At 41.9% G+C, this 23,198-nt stretch overlaps 1 protein-coding gene across 1 annotated transcript in view; it reads right to left on the reverse strand.

Moving 5' to 3' along the window:
• LOC123749621 (protein O-linked-mannose beta-1,2-N-acetylglucosaminyltransferase 1-like) overlaps positions 1 to 18,434 on the reverse strand; it is a 42,461-nt gene extending 24,027 nt beyond the window's left edge. The window contains exons 1-7 of the mRNA XM_069331537.1: positions 18,063 to 18,434; positions 15,106 to 15,312; positions 14,716 to 14,956; positions 7,400 to 7,527; positions 7,020 to 7,233; positions 5,615 to 5,738; positions 2,703 to 2,901 (exon numbers count right to left, since the gene is read on the reverse strand). Of these exons, the coding sequence (XP_069187638.1) occupies positions 2,703 to 2,901; positions 5,615 to 5,738; positions 7,020 to 7,233; positions 7,400 to 7,527; positions 14,716 to 14,956; positions 15,106 to 15,312; positions 18,063 to 18,434 (1,485 nt within the window). The remainder of the gene's footprint in view (positions 1 to 2,702; positions 2,902 to 5,614; positions 5,739 to 7,019; positions 7,234 to 7,399; positions 7,528 to 14,715; positions 14,957 to 15,105; positions 15,313 to 18,062) is intronic.
• Positions 18,435 to 23,198: the final 4,764 nt, after the last annotated feature.

Below are 23,198 nucleotides of genomic sequence, written 5' to 3' on the forward strand. Positions count from 1 at the left end.
AATAACGAGTATATATAACAACACTATTGTCCTATGAAGTCGATTTAACTTCCAAACATATATTTTTTTAATAAATGTTAAATGTTTTCTGGCTAGCTATGTTAGATTTTATTAAAAATACGTATTCTACTTGTTAACATTATAATTTAAATTTGTGATAATTTGTGCAGAGAAGTGCGACAACTGGATATGCCAACAAACACTTTCCAAACAACGATATATCTTGGATAAGTCGTTCCACAACATTGACGCTTGGACCGTCGACTTCCTTTGATGCTACTTATTTACTTATTTCATAATGAAATTATATTAGTTTGGAGTAAATATATGTTTTCTCATGTTCTGCATTCAGCACCCACATTATAGTAAATATACCATATTACTTCATTACTTAAATAATGCTAGGAGGGTTTGAGTAGCTTTGGGTCTTTAGTGGACAGAATCTCCAATAGATGGGGCGAGAGTCGCTCCCTCTCTCTCGCCCGAGCAAGAGTCGAAACTTAATTTAAAATTGATATATCTTTGTTCTCGAACATGATATATTTCATTTGGTGAAATCATAATAATGTTCATATCTCGGTCTTTCTGGAGGCATATAAGATTTTAGGCTTTATTAGCGTATCTTTGATAATTATACAATATATCGGCAAGTGCGTAGGCGTCTGCACTCCATGCCCGACAAGCTACTGAGCGCTACTATAAAAACATATGTATCTTCACTTGAGCTATAAATATGTCTATTGTAATGTATTGAAAATGAAGCTCTTATTTCTATCTTGCTTAAGACATATAAAACATTTGTGTTTATTAACGAATTTACGTGAAATAAACATTGATCTGAGAGAGAGTTGCTCTGTCGTTCAGTCTGTACGGGGTGGGAGCTCCGTAATTTTTAAAATACATGTATCTTCATTAGAACTTTAAATATGTCTATGGTAAAGTGTTTAAAGTGAAGCTTATATGTCTGCCTTTCTTGAGACATATAAAACATATATGTTTATTAACGAATTCACGTGAAATAAACATTGTTCTGAGAGAGAGTTGCTCGGTCGATCAATCTGTCCGGGGTTAAAGCTCGGCTATTATAAAAGTACACGTATCTTCGCTTTAAATTTAAATATGCCCATGGTAAGGTATTTAGAATGAAGCTTATATTTCTATCTTTCTTGTGACATATAAAACTCTTACGTTTATTAAGGAATCTGTGTGAAATAGGCATGGTTCTGAGATGAATGCTGCGGTTTTCGAGCTCGACGCGCGGCAATGGACGCCTTAAACATCCAGTGGGTGTTATTGGACCCTATACCCATTTTATTTGTGGTTGGAGCCCCATACCCATTCTATGGGTGGTTGGAGCCCCATACCCATCCTGTGGGTTGTAGTGGACGCCATACTCATCCTGTGGGTGGTATTGGACCCCATACCCTTCCTGTGGGTGGATGTGATCCCCATACTCATCCTGTGGGTGGATGTGACCCTCATACCCATCCTGTGGGTGGTATTGGACCCCTTTCCCACCTAACAGGCGGTAGGTGACAATATATCCATCCTAGCTATAGTTGGTATAGTAGACACAATACCGTCCTGTTTGCAGTAGTTTACCCCATAGACATTCAAATGTAACATCGTTTTCTGTTAGCGTTCCTACAAAACATTCTTTAAAGATTTTTAAAGCCAAACTATGGTATATAATATTGATTGGTGAAGCACTGTTATTCTATGTAATAATTTATAGTGCTTATTATAATTTACTAAGAACAACTAATATTTCTCAAAACAAAACTACGAGCCTTCAATAGGATATAGCTGATCTGTAATATTATAAGAGCATGGACAACAGTAGGTAAATTTCACAACCCATGTGGGACCTGAAAACTACAATTTTCCTTATAATTGAACCAATCACGAATATTCTGCTATCTATGTTGACGGACGGGTACTGTGACACGTAAATTGGTACGTGAAGAAGAGTTTGGGCCTTGGTAAAAAAAGTAACTGGGAATATATCACATATTTACTAATTCATATTCAACATATTGACTTTAAGCATTAAGTCATATATGTGCTGTCTTGTGTGAGAACGGGTTGTTGCATTTATAACAGAAGATTTCACTTTAGTGATGCAGAATTTTCTATAAAATATGGAACATACTAGATTTATTGCAATGACAAACCTAATCAACCTTATGAGGGACATACCTAATGCACATAGAATGGCCTATGCAGGTAAATTATCAGATACATACAGAGTGTTGAAAAAATAATATTGGACAGGGAACCAACTGCAGGAACTAATAGCTTGCCTAAATGAATATAGGAAAGAGCAGAGTGCCGAGGAAAACAATAATATCAACGGTACTGGGTGGGGGGGGAGGGTCCAAAATGATAGTGGTAACATTGACAGCCACAGTGCTAACAGAGAAGTGTTAAAAAAAATAAATAAATAAATCAGGTCAGAAGACATATATAGTACCGAGGAGTTATTTACAAATAGAAGATCAGAAATACAGTTAAAAAATACTCAAATGAAAAGATGAGCAAGTATTATGACAATATGATATTCAAATTTGGAACTAAAGGCACAAAACACTGTTTCGCCTGTCTCAGAAGCAAAACATCTGTACCAGTTGAGTTGTGTTTGTGGTCACAATTAGTCACGACTTACTCGTACCTCCTGAAATGCCTTTATGATGTTTCCTGACCTGGTTCATAGGAGCCCAGTTATTGATCATTTCATTTGCCACTTGTCTCCTGACCATCCAGCCATAGGCAGGGACCCCGTGGACCCTGTAGAGACGCGTGGGGTCGAGGGCGGTGTGGCTGAAGGCATTACTATTGTGGGCGTTGACACACAACAATTTCGGGTCTGATGTGAGTAATTGTGCTGTTTGATGAAAGTACCTGATGATATAAGAAATGCACAATTGGAAAAATAATCTGGGAGTCGTGATTGGTAATTTAAAACCATATAGTTGATGCCTAAGAGTTCAAAATAATGCACAGGTGCTATTTGATTATTATCTAAAAACACATAGATTTGCCTATTACGGTCGAAGTATGACAAGTAGAATTATTTTGACATTTTGGCATGGTCGAGAGCCGGTCGGCCGAGCGGACAACACACTGTACTTGTGATCCTATGGTCCCGGGTTCAATCCCGGGCGCCGGCGAGAAACAGTGGGCAGAGTTTCTTTCACCCTATGTCCTTGTTACCTAGCAGTTAAATAGGTATCTGGGTGTTAGTCAGCTGTCACGGGCTGCTTCCTGGGGGTGGAGGCCTGGTCGAGAACCGGGCCGCGGGGACACCAAAGCCTCGAAATCATCTCAAGATAACTTCAAGATAAGATAGTCACCACTGTCACGACCTGAGGGGGAGTTATTATTGGCGTACCCACTCCTGGATGTTCCACCAAGTATCACGGTCTCTATTGGGGCGTCTGGGCTCTCAGCAACACATCCCAACCCCATTTCATTTATTTATTATGCACCCTTTACCCATCCTGTGAGTGGTGGTGGAAAGAATTACAGAGGCATATAATGGGTTCAGGAACTGAACCCCACAGTTCATTTAGGTAAGCAAGTGAGAATTTTGTGAAGTTAGTTACACAATTGTTAATTAATATTACGTGTACATATGCATATATACACATACATGTATAAACACACACACACACACACACACACACACACACACACACACACACACACACACACACACACACACACACACACACAGATGCAGATGACGCAAAATTAATGAGAAGAGTTGTGACAGACGAGGATTGTAGGATCCTCCAAGAGGACTTAAACAGGCTGCAGAGATGGTCAGGGAAATGGCTACTGGAGTTTAACACCAGTAAATGTAAAGTTATGGAAATGGGATCAGGTGACAGGAGACCAAAGGGACAGTACACAATGAAGGGGAACAGCCTACCTGTAACGATTCGAGAAAGAGACCTGGGAGTGGATGTGACACCTAATCTAACTCCTGAGGCACATATAAATAGGATAACGACAGCAGCGTACTCTACACTGGCGAAAATTAGAACTTCATTCAGAAACCTAAATGAGGAAGCTTTTAGGGCGCTTTACACTGCCTACGTGAGACCCGTCTTAGAGTATGCCGCGCCATCATGGAGCCCCCACCTGAAGAAACACATAAAGAAACTGGAGAAGGTTCAGAGGTTTGCGACGAGGCTTGTCCCAGAGCTACGAGGGATGGGATATGAAGAGCGGCTGAAGGAACTGAACCTTACGACACTAGAGAAAAGAAGGGAGAGAGGAGATATGATAGGGACATATAAAATACTCAGGGGAATTGACAAAGTGGAAATAGATGAAATGTTCACACGTAATAATAACAGAACGAGGGGACATGGGTGGAAACTGGAAACTCAGATGAGTCACAGAGATGTTAGGAAGTTTTCTTTTAGCGTGAGAGTAGTAGAAAAATGGAATGCACTTCAGGAACAGGTTGTGGAAGCAAATAAATTCATACTTTTAAAACTAGGTATGATAGGGAAATGGGACAGGAGTCATTGCTGTAAACAACCGATAGCTGGAAAGGCGGGATTCAAGAGTCAATGCTCGATCCTGCAAGCACAAATAGGTGAGTACACACACACACACACACACATACTCACGCACATATATATGTATATACACACACACTTATAATTACCTTCACAAAAATCAATAGCCTTTTTATATGACAAGTGATTCAAGAAGTGGCCCACAACATTCTATACAAGGCAGTTTACAATTTTGGTGAGTCTGTTACACAGTTACTAATCCTGATTCACACCCATCCAACTGGCGCAACTTTACAGTCATGTACATTTTTCATTGTAAGAACACTTGTGTATATAAATAAATACAATCTTGTAAAGCCACTAGCACGCATAGCATTTCTGGCAGGTCCTTAATCCAAATTTTTTCTCGGGAATACGACCCGACAAATCGTTTAACAACTAGTTACCCATTCACTGCTGGGTGAATAGAGGCTACAGTTAAGGATTGGCGCCAGATCAATTCTCCCCGGCCAGGATACGAACCCAGGTCAAAGCCCTCTCAAATCGCCGGGCACATGCTTTACCACTTAGCCGCGGGGACTCAATGCATTATCTACAGTAAGCAATTTTTGGATATTTTGCTAAGATTCCAGGCAGTAAAAAGGTAAGAATAAGAATAGGATAAAGGTAAGAATAAGAGGAAATGTAAGAGTCAGAAACAGTGTAAGAAAAGGGGTGAACAAAAAAGAAAAGGGGAAGAATAAAAGAGAAATGGGCAAAGCTTAAGTCAGATCACGTTTGTTAAGAAGGCTAGAGCGTTGTTGTATAAGAAATGGGTGGAGTGGTTGGATGGGAACACGGGTGGGTTTTTTTTATTTACAAAAACGTTTGTTAAGACCTCTCGTTGACCATTAGGCAAATTTCTTATGTCCCTGTTTAGGTCACTTAATATTTTGTTTTATTTATATACCGTTTTTGTTGGCCTTAACGATTCAGGAATTTTGTCAGAGACTGTAATATATATGGGAAGTGGATATGGATACTCGATATTTGTTGTGAAGATTAAATGAATGTGGTCAATGATTGGGGTAACTTCGACTCACGGGATGAAGTCTGGAGCCAGTTGAAGGTCGTCCTCGAGGATAATGGCCTTATCCACCTGTGGGTAACGTTGGAATACCTCCGCCAGGACGTATTTCATGTGACAGTTAACACGGTCTGGCGATCCTGTGAATATGAACTGTCAATAACTCTTAGGACAAAACATATGATACGAATGTTAGAAAAACATAATCCGCCTCGAAATTTTACGATTGTAAGTGAATGTCACAGATGTCACTTAATGAGCCACCTCTGCTCCCATTGTAACGTCCACTGGGACCACTGCTACCATTGTAATATTTAACCACAATCACCCTTGTACGTCTTGATGTGCAACCACCAAGTACCACATGTACAACGATCACTGCTACTAACAGCGTAATCCTTCAAGGCTGTAAAATATTTAATTCAAATACAACACTCCCGAGAACTAGCTGGGTCTGCCCTCTCAGCCGATAAAGCCCTATACCTACCAGTGATAAATTCAGACGTAATTTGTTGTTGTTTAAGATTCGCTACCTGGAACAAAAAGTATTTTGTAAGAGGACAGGTTGCCTGATGGAGGGAGGAACGACTGAATGATGTTTCAAAACTATGTCCACAATTCTTACAGCACTGGATGGAAGACAAGGATTACTCAAAATACTTATAACACTACCACCACTTTTCCTGAAATTAGAAATAATTAAATTGACTCAGGAGAAGAACAGTCAATTAGTATAGAATTGACAGGAATTTTGATCTTAAATTACTGGAAAGGATGGGATGGAATTCCTTTAAAAGCTGCTTACGTAAGACAAGGAAAATATTTGACTCATAAGGATATTCGTGGGATCACAGCAGTTCTCAAACACTTCAGGGTTCATAACACAGAATAATTAAGGTAGACGTATAAACATAGTTGAACAATTACAATCACTATTTATAAAAATGGCAAATTAAGTACACCCCCTAGTCTAAATAAAATCCTATCCTTGGAGGCAATGGAAATAGAAATCCTAATTTGTACAGTATTCAAAGCAACACTCTACCTTAACCTGCATCCTTCCTACCTTAATCTTAACCTTCCTAGCCTGGTGTGGTGTTCACCTCTTCTCACAATCGCTGTCCTCTCTACACTGACTGAACCACACGAGTTTTGCTCGCAAGCGAACTACCCTGATGTACCACCCTTTCCGATCCCCAAGGCTTGGGTAGGCTTTACTAATTCTAATTCCGAGTTCCTTACTAATATCCTTACACTCCAAGTCAAGTAAAAATTCATTCCCACTCTGAAACCAGTGCACAAGCATATCTATACAACATTTAACAAACCCAGCTTTTAAATACAAGAATACATTATATGAACAGCAAACTGTTACAACTTTTATAAATCAAGTATCATTAAAAAATAAGATAGTCACTCACCCTTGGAGGCGGGATTGTGGTGTTGGACTAGAGGGAGGTGGAGGAGGGCAGCCAGCGCCTGGGCCTCGGGGTTGTGGCCGTCGACAAAGATGGTGATGGGTGTGTTGGTGCCGCCGGGGCTGGCCCACACCTGCCCCACCTGACGCAGGACGTGGGGCAGCCGGCGAGCTGTCACTATGGCCACAGGGATCACCTCCTTCATCTCGTACTCCACCTCATACACAACACTATTAGTCCGCATACCTTACAACAACCAATTGTAACATTTTAAAGTATTACAGCATTATATGTTAACCAAAATTCGGCAAGACACAATACGGAATTTCTTTCCTTGTTATATAACATGTTTTGTAAGTTGGACAATAGGAGCAATATCTTACTGGGTGTTGTGGGAGGGGCGACCAGGGCGGGTGGTGACAGGTGCAGAAGTCACCATAACCGTCATAAGTGTCACAGAAGGCGGCCCTCTCCTGCAGCCCCGCCACGCCATACCACCTACACCCTCCACCTGGAAGGAAAAGTAGTACGTCTGAGGAAATGTGTTTAGCATGCTCCTCTTCCAAGTGAGAGGACCTAGGGTTGATTCTGGAACAGAAGAAACCATATATAAAGTGTACATAACACAACACTCAATAGGAACATGTTAGTATATAATACAATAATCGAAGCATCCACCATTGACCAGATAAGGCTGCAAATCCTGGAAGCTACACTCATAAAAAAAACACTAAATATATAGAGTAACGACTGCAATACCTTGCCTACGCTCAGATCCAGATTTCACTATACAGCACTGGATAACGATAACATATCTACCGAGTTCTCCCCATCCACCGCCTTATCCAATGTTTAATTGGCATTCATCACCATTATTCGCCTATTTGTTACCTAATGATGAATGTTTACCCCTATATACCTTCGACCTTTCACCTTTTCTAAATGTGCATTTATGATAAATTTGCACCTTTTGTATTTTACTCGTGCCACCTCGGCTGTATTATATTCATGCCCGTGCCACCTCTTGGGTGGCTTAATCTTCATCAATCAATCAATCAATTTTGTGTATTCATTCTTTACCTAAAGATGCCCCAGAGTGGAAAGAAACGCAGAAGATGACAAACCATTCAATAATCACTTTCTTTAAATTTCTTTACCGTGAATTTCGGTGATTTGATTGCTCTTCTTAATCCCGAGAGTAAGAAAATAGAAGCAAAGAAAGTTTGTACTCTAAGATCAACAGCGCAGTCACATATAACCAAATATGTTTAAAGGAATGCCTGCTTCCCAAGTGTGTGTGTGTATATATATATATGTCGTACCTAGTAGCCAGAACGCACTTCTCAGCCTACTATGCAAGGCCCGATTTGCCTAATAAGCCAAGTTTTCCTAAATTAATATATTTTATCAAATTTTTTCTTATCAAATGATAAATCTACCCATTTCATTATGTATGAGGTCAATTTTTTATTATTGGAGTTAAAATTAACGTAGATATATGACCGAACCTAACCAACCCTACCTAACCTAACCTAATCTATCTTCATAGGTTAGGTAGCCGAAAAAGTTAGGTTAGGTTAGGTTAGGTAGGTTAGGTAGTCGAAAAACAATTAATTCATGAAAACTTAGCTTATTAGGCAAATCGGGCCTTGCATAGTAGGCTGAGAAGTGCGTTCTGGTTACTAGGTACGACATATATATATATATATATATATATATATATATATATATATATATATATATATATATATATATATATATATATATATATATATATATATTTTTTTTTTTTTTTTTTTTTTTTATGAGGGTACCACCTCTGGTGCCAATGTGGGGACCCATAGCCTCGGAGAAGAAAATAAAAAGTATTCAGAGGAGACCTTGTGGTTTCTCACTGAACACTAATATTATCTTCTCCTACCACCCCCATTCTTTTGTATGTACACATATATATTTGCTTTATTTGAACTTTGTTACAAAAAAGGAGTTACATATAGGTTACAAAGATGGTTATATATATATATATATATATATATATATATATATATATATATATATATATATATATATATATATATATATATATATATGTGTGTATATAACGAAAATAAACACGTGATTAAGAATGTGACAATGTCAGACCACGGATGAAAATGAAACAGGAAATTTCCTTAAGTACTTTCGTATATTAAATACATCTTCAGAAGGTATCTACCTTCTGAAGATGTATTTAATATACGAAAGTACTTAAGGAAATTTCCTGTTTCATTTTCCTCCGTGGTCTGACATTGTCATATATATATATATATATATATATATATATATATATATATATATATATATATATATATATATATATATATATATATATATATAATATATATACATATATATTTGTGATAATTAATCACAAAAAGCACGTGATTCGGTTATGCGTTATATCCACTAGGAAAATTAAACAAAAATTCTGAACGTTTTCGTGTTTATATAAATATATATAATGCTAAAAAAAATAGTTAAATCGCTAATATAGCTAAAAGCAATTAAATATATTACAATTATATATTACTAAAATTAAATTTAAAAAGTAAAAAAAATCTATATACAATAAAATACAAAAATTATACACAAAACAAAAACAATAGAAGAAAAAAATTATACACAAAACAAAAACAATAAAACAATCTCAACACATACTTCAGAGAAGATGACAGGTAATGTATAAACAACTGTGTCGACGATCCCAAGCTGTTGTGTGAAAAGTATTTCACACACACAAACAGGGTGTTTGATGGCTGGATTAACGAGTATGTGGCTTGTGTTTGAGAACAGGTTGTAGGGTTAAGGGAAAGTGAAGCCCTATATAGTTAGGTGTTTGGTGAGTGTCTCTATGATTCCATATTAAATTTGCAAATCAAAGGGTGTTTAGTAAACCCGAGGTCGCGCGTAACGCTACACAGCTGGGAGGCGAGTGATGTCTACACAAAGGTGGTATTTGCGGTCTCTAATATCAGGTGGCAAGCGCACGTGTGGTGATGGGCATGGTGTCGTTCGGAACTCACAAAGTAGTCGAAAATATGATTATCTCACTCAGAAATAAACAGTACACTAGGGAATCATTGCTGATCCGTTCTACTTCACACTCGTAGCAATAGGCTAACGAATAGTGACGGATGGTGAAGATAAACACGGATATTAACTCTGCAGTCTAGTTGCGTCTGCTGGTTATCACGTGCTGAGCACACTCTTTCTCTCTCGTTTTATCACTCGAATATCAAAGGGATCTCCCACCGCAGACCGGATTCTGTGGTGATGTGTGCCAGGTTACTTCAATAGATAATGAGATTTAACTTAATGGATAATCCAGTTGTGCACATTTCTTAGCTGTTGGCCGCCAGTGTAAGAATTTCACGTCTTCACAGGCAAGCGACAGGGAACATAAGGAGGGGGAAAGCGTGGGCTGGCCTGCTCCAGGCGGTGTCCATCACTGCCTTCCTTGTTCTTCAAAAAGAGCCCAATCAGGTTCCAGGCATTAAGGCCTTCTCCAATCAGAGCCGTCTCTCTGGGTGGTGCTATGTCGTGACGTCACGAATTTTCTCGTCATAGCTGAGGCCTAATGTGTACAAGACAGTTGAGAAGGGCTTGCGCACTAATTACCACCGTCGATATGAGCAAGAGAAAGAAAGAGACGAATAGAAGAAAAAGGTTATCACTCGGACCAGATATGAGGCCGCACTTCATAAACAGGATGAGTGACTGGTTCACAGAATACCAAATCCCAGAAGACATTGACACATTTGTTGATGAGCTTAATCACCAAATTGAGAGCTGTCTAAGAGTTCCGCACCGTACGCCTGGGCGAAGTAACCCTCAGAGGAAGAAAATAAAATGGTATGAGAATGATTATATAAAGATGCTTAACGCAAATGTGCGAGACATGAATAGAGAGTACCGGAGACATCCCACTGAAAGTAACCAAGAGTTGTTTAAAACTGTGTGTCAAGTAGCCAGGGAAGAGAAGATTAAAGAGCGGGAAAGACAATGGCTTGAGTTCACTAGCTCTATTGGACGGGAAACATCTGCAAGACAAGTGTGGGCAAAAATTCAGATAGCTAAGGGGGGCAGAGCCCGGCCTGCGGCTCACAAAGACCACCAGGGTAAGGCTGAGGAACTAATTCACAAGTGGAGTGATGCAGCATCCTCCTCCTCCCTCCCTGCAGAAATCAGCAGGGAACAGCTCCTGCGACATGATGACAGAAGAATTAGGATAACAAGAGCACTGTCTAGTGAAGACGAATATGGGGAACCAATCACAGCCCAAGAAGTAAGGGGCGCTATGAAAAAGGGTAAAAGTACAGCACCTGGTGAAGATGGCGTCACCTGCGACATACTCAATGCACTGTGTGAAGTGTCTGGGAATCCACTACTCCACCTGTTTAACAAGTCCTTCCTAAGTGGAGTGTTGCCCACACAATGGAAACACGCAATAATTTTTCCCATACCGAAGCCTAATGACCCTGGTAATTACAGATCTATCAGTCTCGTGTCATGCACTTGCAAGATGCTTGAAAGGATCATCCTAAACCGACTGTTGCACAAAATAGGCAGGTTAGGGGAGGGGGTCAATGGATTTGTTAAAGGACGGAGCACAGCAAAATGTATAGTTAATTACTTGGCTAATGACACGGCTAGGTACTCTGTATTTGTTGACATCAAAGGAGCCTTTGACGAAGCACAGGGGATTGCGATCCTGGACGAGCTTGCATGCATGGGTGTCAAGGGGAGACTCATGAAATGGGTTGAAGACTACCTCACAGGAAGGAAAGCCAAGGTTTGCTTCAATGGAGCAGTCTCCAGAACAATGAATATGGAACTCGGGACCCCCCAAGGCGGAGTCTTAAGCCCTACACTATTCAATGTACTTATGAACGCCATTGCAAATATTGATTTTCCGGAAGGAACACAACAAGTGGGATATGCAGATGATGTCCTAATACAAGCTCCCACCTTGGGAAAAATTGAACAGTCCATTGAACTCCTTGGAAGGAAATGTACTGAGCTCGGTTTCACTCTCTCCACAAACAAGTCGAAGGCATACTCCCATCACAAGCGGAGAGCAAATGAAGAACTGCAAATTAATGGTGTTACACTTGAATGGGTTGACCACTATCGGTACCTTGGCGTCACTGTCGGCTCTAACAAGGGAAAGAAAGAGGAGCTCAATCAACTCATAGGAACATGCAAAAGTCGACTCAGGGCACTGAAAGCTATGACCTGGAATGGACATGGAGCTTCTATTGCCGTGCTTAAAATGATGTACACAGCCTATGTGCGCTCCGTCATAGACTATGCCGCACCAGTTCTGTGCACCTACTCCCAAAGCGATATAAAAAGGCTTGAAAGCATTCAAAATGAAGCCATGACAATCATTCTTGGAGTTCCAAGGACTGCCAAAACGTCTAATCTACGAGAGGAGTTGTTCCTTCCCAGTGTTAAAAGCAGAATTCAGGAACTGAATGCTAAGCTTGCAATTAGGATAGCCAGAGATCCCCATTACAATGATATTGCTAAGAAGAAACTGAGCTCTGTGCTACTTTCAGGGGGAAACAGGAGAAGCAAAAAATGTCATCACAGATCAGTCTGCTACCTCGAAGAACTTCACCTGCTTGAGCAAGCCCGTGAGCTCCTGCCTGTAGAGAGGTTACCTCCCTGGGAGGATGACTCATGCAAGATCATCATCAATGAAATGGCAACGAAAAAATCCAACATGATACCACAAGAAATGAGGCACAAGTATCTCGAGGAAATTTATAAAGAAGCCGGAGATGGACTAGATCAAATCTACACTGACGGGTCATCTAATCCTGTCAATGGCAGGGCTGGTGCAGCATACACGGTAATCAAGGATAATACTTTCCAACGCAGAAATGAAGAAAAAGCACGTATTGAGAACTATGCCTCTTCAACGCAAGCAGAGCTAACTGCCATTGTTATGGCGTTAAGGTTTCTTGAACGGAACACTAATGGTGCAGTGATTTGCACCGATTCAAAAGCAGCACTGCAAAGCCAAGTAAAAATCGGGCAGAAAATCTTGCAATAGTCGCTGAAATTAAGAGAGCTGTGAGAGTACTTACCAATCAGGGAAGAGTCATCAAGTTTCTGTGGATCCCCTCCCATGTTGGAATATGTGGGAATGAACGAGCAGATGTGCTGGCTGCTGAAGGCGCTGAAGGAGACCATATTGAATACTTCATACTCAAGACTCTACTACAAATTAGAGGTATTGTCAGGCAACATCACCGAGACAAGGTAACTGAGGAAAGGAGGATAGAAGCACAAACTAGTGAATCTATACGATGGTACAACATGGTTGCAGCTGGCAATCCCAATCGTTATGGCCGAAGAGGAGGAGGACGAGGGAGGGAATCAGTAATAGCAAGAATCCGTCTTGGATACAAATATCCTTGGAGATATGGAATGGAAACAACAGTTGATCAGCGAAGTTGCAGAATCTGTGGGGAGAGTGACGGACACCGCCTTGACCACTATCTACGTGAATGTGAACACCTGAGAGACATTAGAAATATGTGTAGAATAATAAACCCCACATTGTTTGAGTTAGGAAAACACTATTTGTCAAATATTGATGCTGTTCTTAAAAGATTTCCCCATTTTGCACCCGCAAGATAACGTAAGCTTTTAAGGGTTGATAGATGTTAATCTTCTTGTTTGAGGAGCTGTTCACGTGAGACAGTTAAGCAAGTCCCAGCTGTGTCTGGGTACAAGTGACAGGATGAACAACCCAGCGGGTTTTCTTCCTAGTGGGGAGTGTTGTACATGCTGCTATGGCGGTGTGTCCACTCACAAGATGAGTGGCGCTGCCCAATAAACTCGCCCCTCGGGGCAAAATTTAAAAAATTTAATCCCCTGGAGTTACGTAGATATTACAAACTTCTTATTACTGTAACTACTGAATGGAGATACACACGACGGCCATCGTGGTATCAACGGAATCCTGGTGACAAGAGCTGTCAAAGGACACCCAACAAGGCATCTCTTAAGTTTCGTATTAACGAAACGCGACCTAGTGCACTCATCTTACACATATTTAAGATAGCTAAAGATCCATCTCTCACAGCTACAAACAACGAATGATGTCAGTCCAAGCAATGAATGAGACCAGTCCCATCTTTAGGCTCTGACTCTTGTGTGTATATTATGTTTGAGCACCCATCATGCTTCTCTTACTGACGTCATTTTTTTTTAAATTTTGCCCTGAGGTCATGTAGCTATCCCAGAGCCTCATCAATAAAGGCAAAATGTTCGTTAATTCTGCTACCATACCCCCTGTTTATGACTGAAAAACGGTTTACATACGACTCACAATTGAAGACATGGAGTTTTCTAGAGGAGTGTTTTGCTGACGTCCTCTGCTGGAATTGCAACTCTGTAAATACTACATACACAAATAATCGCAAACAGAACCTAAACACCTAACCTAACCTACGGCTAACTATACATTGAATTTTATTGCATAACAATATTAATTTTTATATGAGAAGAAACCTATTTTTATTACACTGTTAAAATTGATGATTGCTTCTTGGGAGACGGCCACTCTCTAATGAGGCTGGCCTGAGGACGGGTTACAGTGGATACCCAAGTACAGGAGAAGTGTGGCAGCAGCTTTAGCACTCACCTTGCATGCGAGGAACTGAGACGTGAAGACTGAGCGGCGAGACGTCCAGCTCAATCATGTTTTGGGAGAGAGTTATGTTATGTTTTGGGAGAGAGGTGACGAGGGCCTCGAGCAGCACCCCGCCGCCCTTGTGCACCAGCAGGCACCACGCGTCCTTGTAGGCCAACCTGTCGATGTAGAGGGCGCCCATCTCCTCCAGCACCCGTATTGTCGTCATTTTCAAGAATGTCGTGAATTCTGGCTGCAATGTATATTATTTTTAGTTATTCTTCAAACTATTTTCTGAAGTCGATTATTCTAAAATATTAAACGTCATTTACAAGTATTTTGTAATGTGTTTAGCTTAAACATGAAAGCCTTTGTTTAGATGTACATAATCTTAACACTTACTGCGCCCATGATGACCAAGAGGCGGCCTTCCTGGATGTCTGCCAAAGCTTTGAGGAAAGCTTTATCAAGACTGACTTGCCAGGTCATGTAGGAGTGTGCGGCCATGACCCGACCTGTGACCTGGTGCAGGGTGACCAGATGGAGACCAGCGTGGAGGCGGACGGGTCCGTCACCCAAGGTGTCGGTGTGGTTCAGGTCGGTGTAAACCTGTCAGGGAGATCACATTGAGTAGTGAAGTATGTGATCCAGTGAGACCACTGGTCTCGGCCTGATCTTCCATCACAGTCTGACTCGAGGGTCTGATCGCCCACCCCACGAGCCTCAGAAAAATGGATCTACAGTATTCAGAAAGAAGGGAAGTGAACTAAATGGAGAAATTGCCAAGACTATATATCAATTGGATGGGATCAGGATGAGGATTTGGGATGGGACATGGAGGGGGAGAGGGAAGGAATTAGTTCCCAACCACTTGTACAATCGGGGATTGAACGTCGACGTGCATGAAGCGAGACCGACCAAGTGTATGAGCGATCCTGTTGTTGCAAGAGACAACATAAATGGAGAAGTGGACTTCCTTGCCTTGCTCCCCACCCACCACGGAACCGAACAAAGGGAGGCACAAGCACATGTGCAATCTCAGGCGTAACAAGGACAGTATAGATCTATCACCATTGAAAGGTCGGAATAGTAACCTCAGTGACCAATAGGGATATCAATCCCATAATCCCCACATGATCCTATGTCTAACTATTGAAACTAAGTAGACAAGCGATACTCCACTCTGTGGTCGCGGGCGGTGTAATAATCCATATGTACTTCTCTGTTGATGTCAATCCCATTACATGAAAGTTTTGGGTGTGCCACTCACCATCTTTGACTTGTTGTTGGTGTTGTTATGTTGATGCTGTTGCTGCTGATATGGTTCTGCCAATTACTGGTGCACAAGGAAATACATACCACATATCAGGGCACTGAAAGCGATGACCTGGAATGGGCATGGAACCTTTATTGCTGTGCTTAAAATGATGTACACACCCTATGTGCACTCCGTCGTAGACTATGCTGCACACGTTTTATGCACCTACTCCCAAAGCGATATGAAAAGACTTAAGAGCATACAAAATGAAGTCAGCAATCATTCTTGGAGTCCCAAGAACTGCCAAAACTTCTAGCCTACAAGAGGAGCTGCCTCTCCCCAGTGTTGAAAATAGAATCAGGAAACTGAATGCTAAGCTTGCAGTTATGATTGAAAATATCATTACAATGATATTGCCAAGAAAAAACTGAGTTCTGTGCTACTTACAGGAGGAAACAGGAAAAGCAAAAAATGGCAACACTGGTCAGTCTGCTACCTCGAAAACTTCACCTGCTTGAGCAAGCCCGTGAGTTCGTGCTTGCAGAAAGGTCTGCCTGTCTGGGAAGGTGAACCAGCAGGATTAGCATCAACGAGATGACAATGAAAAAGTTCAACATGATACCACAAGAAATGAGGCACAAGTATCTTGAGCAAATTGATAAAGAAGCTGGAGATGACCTAGATCATCCTAGCTGCAAAAGGTGACCATATTGAGTACTTCATACGCAAGACTCTGCTACAAATTAGAGGTATTATCAGGCAACATCACCGTGACAATGTAACTGAGGAAGGGAAGATTGAAGCACAAACCAATGAATCTGTACGTTGGTACAGTGCAGTTGCAGCTGGCAATCCCAATCATTATGGACGAAGAGGAGGTGGCCGCAGGACAGAATCAGTAATAGCAAGAATTCGTCTTGGATACAAATATCCATGGAGATATGGGATGGAAACAACAACTGAGCAGCGAAGCTGCAGAATCTGATAAGAGTGACGGACACCGCCTCGACCACTACCTGAGAGAATGTGACCATCTAAGAGACAATATAAATGCGTAGTAGTAAACCCCACATTGTTTGAGTTAGGAAAATATTATCTGTCAAATATAGATACTGTTCAGATTCCGCCATTTTGCACGCGCAAGATAACGTAATATTTTAAGGGTTGACAAATGTGAATCTTCTTGTTTGATAAGCTGTTCACTTGAGATAGTTAAGCAAGTCCCATCTCTGGGGTACAAGTAACAGGATGAACAATCCAGCGGGTTTTCTTCATATTGGGGAGTGTTGTACATGCTGGCATGGCGGTGTGTCCACCCACAGGATAAGTGGCGCTGCCCAATAAACTTGCCCCATAGGGCAAAACTTAAAACTTAAACATCACAGGACGCAGGCGAAGGCAACAGAAGCCACCCTCCACTTGACCCGGGGGCGGCGCCCAAGAGCCCTCTCACAACGTCTAAGCAACACACTCGAGGGAGAGAAGGGGGGGGGGAGAGCTTCATAACATAATCTAGTCGCCATTCTTGTTTAGACCATTAGCGTTCCTAGATCGTTTATAACATAAGGGGCAACATCAACTATTCTGTGTCGCTTTTTTTTGTAATAAGAATTGCTTATGTAATATTACAAAGACATATTGGATTTCAATTACTTCATATCATCTTCACGTACGATAAATTGATAATTATGTACATTTTAATGTAATCTTCAGAAGTAAGGTGCTGAAAAATGTTTCGTGTAATGATTTCCATTACTCTGCCTAAGCTCGTTATTTTTTTATGAAATTTAAACTTAAAAACAAATCTCAGTTGCTCACTCTTGTGGGCAGGCAGCTTACCCGCAAACATTGGGTTATAGAGCCCAATAGACTCAGGAACCTGTACAACAGTTGATTGACAGTTGAGAGGCTGGTTCAAAGAGCCAGAACTCAACCCCCACAAGCTCACAGAACCATGTACTCCCACAACTAGGGGAGTACATGGTTCTGGCGGACTACTCCATAACATATTAGACCTAGATGATCAGGTTAATGTTTCCTTAAAAATAAACTGAACGACCATTTAAATACACATGCAGACAGAACAGTGAAGGAGCCTCACCTGGCGACCGTCCACAGTCACAGCAACACCTGTCATGTTGACAGTGATATCCAGGACCAGATGGTCGTCTTGGCTTACTGCTGGGGCCACGGAAGCTGCATCTGCTTCTTCATCTTCTTGAGAGGCACCTGGGCCCGATACTTGATCCCCGGGAACCTCAGTAGTTTGTTGTTCCTCGGTGACAGTACTTGTCGCAGCCTCTTGTAGTCTTGTAAGAGAAACTTGTAGAGCCTTATTGTTATTAAATACTGTATTGTCATTAGTAACGTTATTTGGCCTTGTCGGAGCAACACTTTCATCGTTACTGACCTTCAGGAGTGACCTTATGCTGCCGCCAGGATAGTTCACAGTGAGGAAGATCACAAGGAACATCGTGCAGATGAGTACAGTGGTCATCACTCGCTGTTTGGTGTTAATGACCATTGTTGTGGCTCCTCTGCTAGGCTGTTACTTGGGTGTGCAGCTTTGCTCATTCACACACAAGATCTCTGAGTTGCAGACTTGCACAGTGAGAGGCTCCTCGCCTGCTGCAGTGCACCTTCAGGAAGTTACTGAAATATCTCCTAAGATTAGCACGCATATTAATCAGCCACGTAATGCACCTTCAGGAAGTTACTGAAATATCTCCTAAAATTAGCACTCATTATAATCAGCCACGTAAGGCCCTCCGGAAAACTTTCAGACTTCTATAATTATTTCTTGCTGTAATCTGCCACGTAGATTATTGTGCTTTTTTAACAGTTGTACTTCTGGTGTAAATTGTTAATGTGTATTATATAAAAGTTTCTGAATATTTGTTATTGGTTGCTGAAGTGTGGTTGCTAGAGGGCCGGGAGAGGCCGTCTGGTACCTTAGAGCTTACTGGGTCTGGAGTCAGTGTTGACGTGTGCTGGACCTCCGGGTGCTGCTGACGGCTACACGGCTCAGTAAACTTTACTATTTTTGTCTTGCTAGTGTTACTAACTGGCTGTAAACAATGAATATTTCCACCAGATTTCTCGGATTCAGTTTCAGTTGTCTTAGATAATATACTCACTTGTAGAATTGTTCCGGGTGAAGATTGTCAATTGTTTATGTAAATAAGTAAATTTTTGTTCAGACATGTTCAAACAATTGACAGATCAGACACCCGCATGTACACAGACGGACGGATACACACACACACACACACACACCCCCTGTACCCTCCCCCTCTCCCCCACCACCCCAAGCCCTCCCTCCTCCACCAATCCCCCCGTGCCAGGTCCCCCCAGCTCCCACTCACCCCAGATCCCAAAGGTCCCCCCCAGAAAAGAAGCAGAAGAGAGTCAGTTTCAGGGTGATGTACTCGAACATAGATGGGATCACAAGCAAGACAAGTGAACTAAGGGAAAGAGCACAAGAAGTTAACCCAGATGTAATCGGACTCACTGAAACAAAACTCTCTGGAATCATAACGAATGCCGTGTTTCCCCAGGAGTATACAGTAATAAGGAAAGAGAGGGAAGGTAGAGGAGGAGGCGGAGTGGCCCTACTCATGAGAAGGGAATGGAGTTTTAAGGAGATGGCCATCCCGGGCTGTGAGGAGTTCAGAGACTACATAGCAGGCACCATAACAATGGGAGGACCAAGAATAGTAGTAGCAGTAATATACAACCCTCCACCAAATGACAGGAGACCCAGTCAAGAGTATGAAAACAACAACAAGGCAGTTAACACTATAATTGAGAGGGCAGCCTCTGCTGCCTGTAGAAATAGATCCCACCTGCTCATCATGGGCGACTTCAATCACGGAAAGATTGACTGGGAGAACAAGGAACCGCATGGAGGCGAGGATACGTGGAGAGCCAAACTATTGGAGGTGGTGACAAGCAACTTTTTAACGCAGCATGTCGGAGAACCCACAAGGATGAGAGGCAATGACGAACCAGCGAGACTCGACCTAGTCTTCACTCTGAACGACTCCGACATAAGAGAAATCGGTTTTGAGGACCCAGTAGGAATGAGCGACCACAGTGTACTGGTGTTTGAGTACTTGATTGAAGAAGGGTTATTGAACTCGAGGAGGGATACCGAAACCAAAAGGTTAGCATACCGAAAGGGAAACTATGAGGGGATAAGAAAATTCCTAACAGATATAGCATGGGAAACAGAGCTCAGGGGAAAGACGGCCCAAGATATGATGGATTACATCACGCAGAAGTGCAAGGACGCAGCAAACAAGTTTGTCCCAGTCCAAAAGGAAAACAGAGAAATGAAGATGAGAAACCCATGGTTTAATCAAAGATGTAGGCTAGCTAAGCAGCAAAGTAAAAGGGCATGGAGAAACTATAGGAATAACAGGACACTGGAGAGCAGAGAAAGATACCAGAATGCCAGGAATGAATATGTCAGGATGAGAAGAGAGGCAGAAAGACAATACGAAAATGACATCGCAAGCAAGGCAAAGACTCAGCCTAAATTGTTGCATAGCCACATTAGGAGAAAAACAACAGTAAAGGAACAGGTTATGAGATTAAGGATAGGGGCGGAAGGATTCACTACAAATGACAAGGAAGTGTGTGAGGAATTGAATAAGAAATTCCAGGAGGTCTTCACCTTAGAACAAGGAGAAATTCCAGAGGTAAGTGAGGGAATAGCTAACCAGGAACCACTGGAAGAGTTTGAGATTACCAGTGGGGAAGTAAGGAAGTGTTTACTAGAGTTGGACGTGACGAAGGCTATAGGCCCAGATGGAATCTCCCCTTGGGTTCTAAAGGAAGGAGCAAGAGAACTGAGCCTACCACTCTCCATAGTGTATAACAAATCACTGGCAACAGGGGAACTGCCAGATACTTGGAAAGCAGCTAACGTAGTCCCGATATACAAGAAAGGGGATAGACAGGAGGCACTGAACTACAGGCCAGTGTCCCTAACCTGCATACCATGCAAGCTGATGGAGAAGATTGTGCGAAAAAAACTAGTGGAGCATCTGGAGCGAAGGAACTTTGTAACACAGCATCAACATGGGTTCAGGGATGGCAGGTCCTGCCTCACAGGGTTACTTGAATTCTACGACCAGGCAACAAAAATAAGGCAAGAAAGAGAAGGGTGGGCAGACTGCATATTTTTGGATTGTCAGAAAGCCTTTGATACAGTGCCACACAAGAGGCTAGTGCGAAAGTTGGAGATGCAGGCTGGAGTGAGAGGGAAGGTACTCCGGTGGATAGAGGAATACCTAAGCAACAGGAGACAACGAGTCTGTGTGAGGGGTGAGGTCTCAGATTGGCGAGACGTCACAAGTGGAGTCCCGCAGGGGTCAGTCCTTGGACCTATACTGTTTCTGGTATATGTAAATGATCTCCCAGAGGGTATAGATTCGTTCCTCTCAATGTTTGCCGACGATGCAAAAATTATGAGGAGGATTGAAACAGAGGATGATAGTAGGAGGCTACAAGATGACCTGGATAGACTGAGTGAATGGTCCAACAAATGGCTGTTGAAGTTCAACCCGAGTAAATGCAAAGTAATGAAACTAGGCAGTGGAAACAGGAGGCCAGGCACAGGATACAGAATAGGAGATGAAGTACTTAATGAAACAGACAGAGAGAAAGATCTAGGAGTTGATATCACACCAAACCTGTCTCCTGAAGCCCACATAAAGAGAATAACGTCTGCGGCATATGCGAGGCTGGCTAACATCAGAACGGCGTTCAGGAACCTGTGTAAGGAATCATTCAGAATCTTGTACACCACATATGTAAGACCAATCCTGGAGTATGCGGCCCCAGCATGGAGCCCGTACCTTGTCAAGCACAAGACGAAGCTGGAAAAAGTCCAAAGGTATGCTACTAGACTAGTCCCAGAACTAAGAGGCATGAGTTATGAGGAAAGGCTGCGGGAAATGCACCTCACGACACTGGAAGACAGAAGAGTAAGGGGGGACATGATCACAACCTACAAAATCCTCAGGGGAATCGACCGGGTAAACAAGGACGAACTTTTCAACACTGGTGGGACGCGAACAAGGGGACACAGGTGGAAGCTGAGTACCCAAATGAGCCACAGAGACGTTAGAAAGAACTTTTTCAGTGTCAGAGTAGTTAGCAAATGGAATGCATTAGGAAGTGATGTGGTGGAGGCTGACTCCATTCACAGTTTCAAATGTAGATATGATAGAGCCCAATAGGCTCAGGAATCTGTACACCAGTTGATTGACGGTTGAGAGGCGGGACCAAAGAGCCAGAGCTCAACCCCCGCAAGCACAATTAGGTGAGTACAATTAGGTGAGTACACACACACACACACACACACACACACACACACACACACACACACACACACACACACACACACACACACACACACACAGGACACAGGTGGAAACTGAGTGCCCAAATGAGCCACAGAGATATTAGAAAGAACTTTTTTAGTGTCAGAGTGGTTGACAAATGGAATGCATTAGGGAGCAATGTGGTGGAGGCTGACTCCATACACAGTTTCAAGTGTAGATATGATAGAGCTCAATAGGCTCAGGAACCTGTACACCTGTTGATTGACGGTTGAGAGGCGGGACCAAAGAGCCAGAGCTCAACCCCCGCAAGCACAACTAGGTGAGTACTCACTGAATTACAAAGCCCGTCGAGAAACCACAAAATAACAATTAATGGTCTCCATTTGTTAGTGTGACCAGCGGGAGGATACTTAAACAAAGGAGAAGTTTTTGCTTTACTTACATAGGAAATTAAAGCTTACATTGAATGCTGTCTGTACAGATACACTTGGAGTCTCCCTTAAGTTACGTGCACTTAATAATCATTGTTATATGGAATCATGGCTCTACAACTGAAGATTTGCACAGCTCAATTCTACTGTATAAATGATTGGTAGCATAAATATGTGTGGGAGCTGCACTCTGTAAACCTCTACATATAATTTCAAAGTTCAATTTCAAATCATTCAAGAATGCTCACTTATTGAAAGTACGTAATGATGAGTTGATGGCTCTGTTGCCTTGAATAGATTGACAATGTTTAAGGTATAAATAATTCAATTTACACCTATTGCTTAAGTAATTGGGATGATTTAAATATTTGTCATAAAACAGGTCACAGCTACATATGCCCGGTCAAGAATGTACACTCAATGCCATGTACTAACAACAGAAAATTAAAGTAC

The sequence above is a fragment of the Procambarus clarkii genome, chromosome 26 (assembly GCF_040958095.1).
Source record: "Procambarus clarkii isolate CNS0578487 chromosome 26, FALCON_Pclarkii_2.0, whole genome shotgun sequence".
In the NCBI taxonomy this organism is placed as follows: domain Eukaryota; kingdom Metazoa; phylum Arthropoda; class Malacostraca; order Decapoda; family Cambaridae; genus Procambarus; species Procambarus clarkii.